This window comes from Propithecus coquereli, unplaced genomic scaffold (genome assembly GCF_000956105.1).
Source record: "Propithecus coquereli isolate 6110/MARCELLA unplaced genomic scaffold, Pcoq_1.0 Scaffold241, whole genome shotgun sequence".
Taxonomy (NCBI): domain Eukaryota; kingdom Metazoa; phylum Chordata; class Mammalia; order Primates; family Indriidae; genus Propithecus; species Propithecus coquereli.
Window position 1 is genome coordinate 172,927 of NW_012147964.1, and position 1,863 is coordinate 174,789.

The 1,863-nt window shown below is 42.5% G+C and overlaps 1 protein-coding gene across 1 annotated transcript in view; it reads left to right on the plus strand.

The window, feature by feature from the left end:
* LOC105811903 (olfactory receptor 7D4-like) overlaps nt 1-647 on the plus strand; it is a 1,458-nt gene extending 811 nt beyond the window's left edge. Inside the window, exon 2 of the mRNA XM_012646195.1 lies at nt 273-647. Within this exon, the coding sequence (XP_012501649.1) occupies nt 273-647 (375 nt within the window). The remainder of the gene's footprint in view (nt 1-272) is intronic.
* The last annotated feature ends 1,216 nt before the right edge of the window (nt 648-1,863 follow it).

Here is a 1,863-nt window from a genome sequence, read left to right on the forward strand (position 1 = left end):
GGATGCCTCACGCAGGTGTATTTTTTTATGATTTTTGCTGGACTGGATAATTTCCTCCTGACCGCGATGGCCTATGACCGATTCGTGGCCATCTGCCACCCCCTGCACTACACGGTCCTCATGAACCCCCGCCTCTGTGCCCTGCTGGTTCTGATGTCTTGGTTTGTCATTTTCTGGGTCGCCCTTGTTCACCTTCTACTGATAATGAGGCTGACTTTCTCTTTAGGCACCGAAATCCCACATTCTGTGGGATTCTGCCTCAGCTCCTCAAGGTGGCCCGCTCTGATGCCCTCATCAATAACATCTACTTGTACGTGTCGACTGTGTTGCTGGGTGTGTTTCCTGTCTCAGGGATCCTCTTCTCTTACTCGAAAATTGTCTCCTCCTTAATGAGGATGTCCTCCACTGAAAGCAAGTACAAAGCATTTTCCACCTGTGGGTCTCACCTCTGTGTGGTCTCCTTGTATTATGGGACAAGTCTGGTTGAATACCTCAGCTACGCTGTGACCCCTTCTTCCCAGAGCAGCGCCATTGCCTCGGTGATGTACACGGTGGTCACCCCCATGCTGAACCCCTTCATCTACAGCCTGAGGAACAAGGACGTGAAGGCGGCCCTAAGAAGACTGCTCAGTAGAGCAGCCTCTTGACCATGACAGATAACTTGTTCAGAACTAAGCAAACATTACGGGTCCTTAATTCAAATGTGAATTTTAAAATCCTGGTTGTTTTTTCTCCCTAGAAGACATTCTTCATTTTCCCATTCCCAAAGCACCTGTAACTTTGCGTAATATGTTTTCGTATGTTTCTCCTCAATGACTCCCCCCAGTAATTCTTTTTTAACTTGTTGCTCCTCTACATGGTTCTCAAAGTTCTGTTTTTGGTCAGTTGTCTTACAGCAATTCCTGAATTTTCCATCTTGCCATTTAAAACACTTTTCATAACAAGTGCTGACACACATCCTTCAAAAATTATCCTCTTGCATGTTAGTGTTTTCTTCACCTCCATTTGGATGTGTTCTTGTTATTCTTGAAAGAAATGAGATGAAAAATACACAATAGTTAAAGCCACATTCTTACCCTACCAGGACTCTGCTTCTTGCTTTACATGTGTGAATTTAATCCGAAAAACATTTCTTTGAGATATTTTCTCTCCATTTCCCCATTTCTGAAAAGGAAGAGACTGAGTTGAGATGAATTGTAACATGGCAAACTGACACTGTGCCCATGCTCCTAACGTTGCTGCCCTGTTTTCACAAACACGTGATGGGATTCTCAACATGAACGGTGGTTCACCCACATGATTCGTAGTGATGTACTGTCTAGCACCACTCCAAGATGTTGCTTCATGCCTTGTGATACTTGTTTTTTTCCTTCTTTCTTTATTCTCTATGATCCGTCCTTCTTTCCTCCTTCTTTCCCTCATTCCCTCTTCTCTTCCTTTCCTCATTCTTCTTGGCTGTTTTATTGGTTAATGTTAACTGGCTTCATTCCTTTTTTATGGCTGCATAATGTTTTGCTGTATAATAAACCACAAGTTATTTAACCAATCATCCATTAATGGACATTTGGAGATGATCTATTTCCATCTTTGGGCTACTGTGACTAGTGCCGCTATGAACATGCGTGTACCTTCATTTGCTCAATGCTTTTTTCAATTATTTGGGAACTATTCCTATCAATGGGCCTGCTGTGTCATATGGTAATTGTACATTTTAACCTTTTGAGGAAGTGCCAAATTGTGTTTCATAATGGCTGACACGTTTTACCTCCCAGCAGCCTATTGCCAATACTTGTTATTTTCCTTTTTTTCCAAAAGATTATATCCACCTACTAGGTGTGAAGTGGCATCTATTCATGCTTTTGA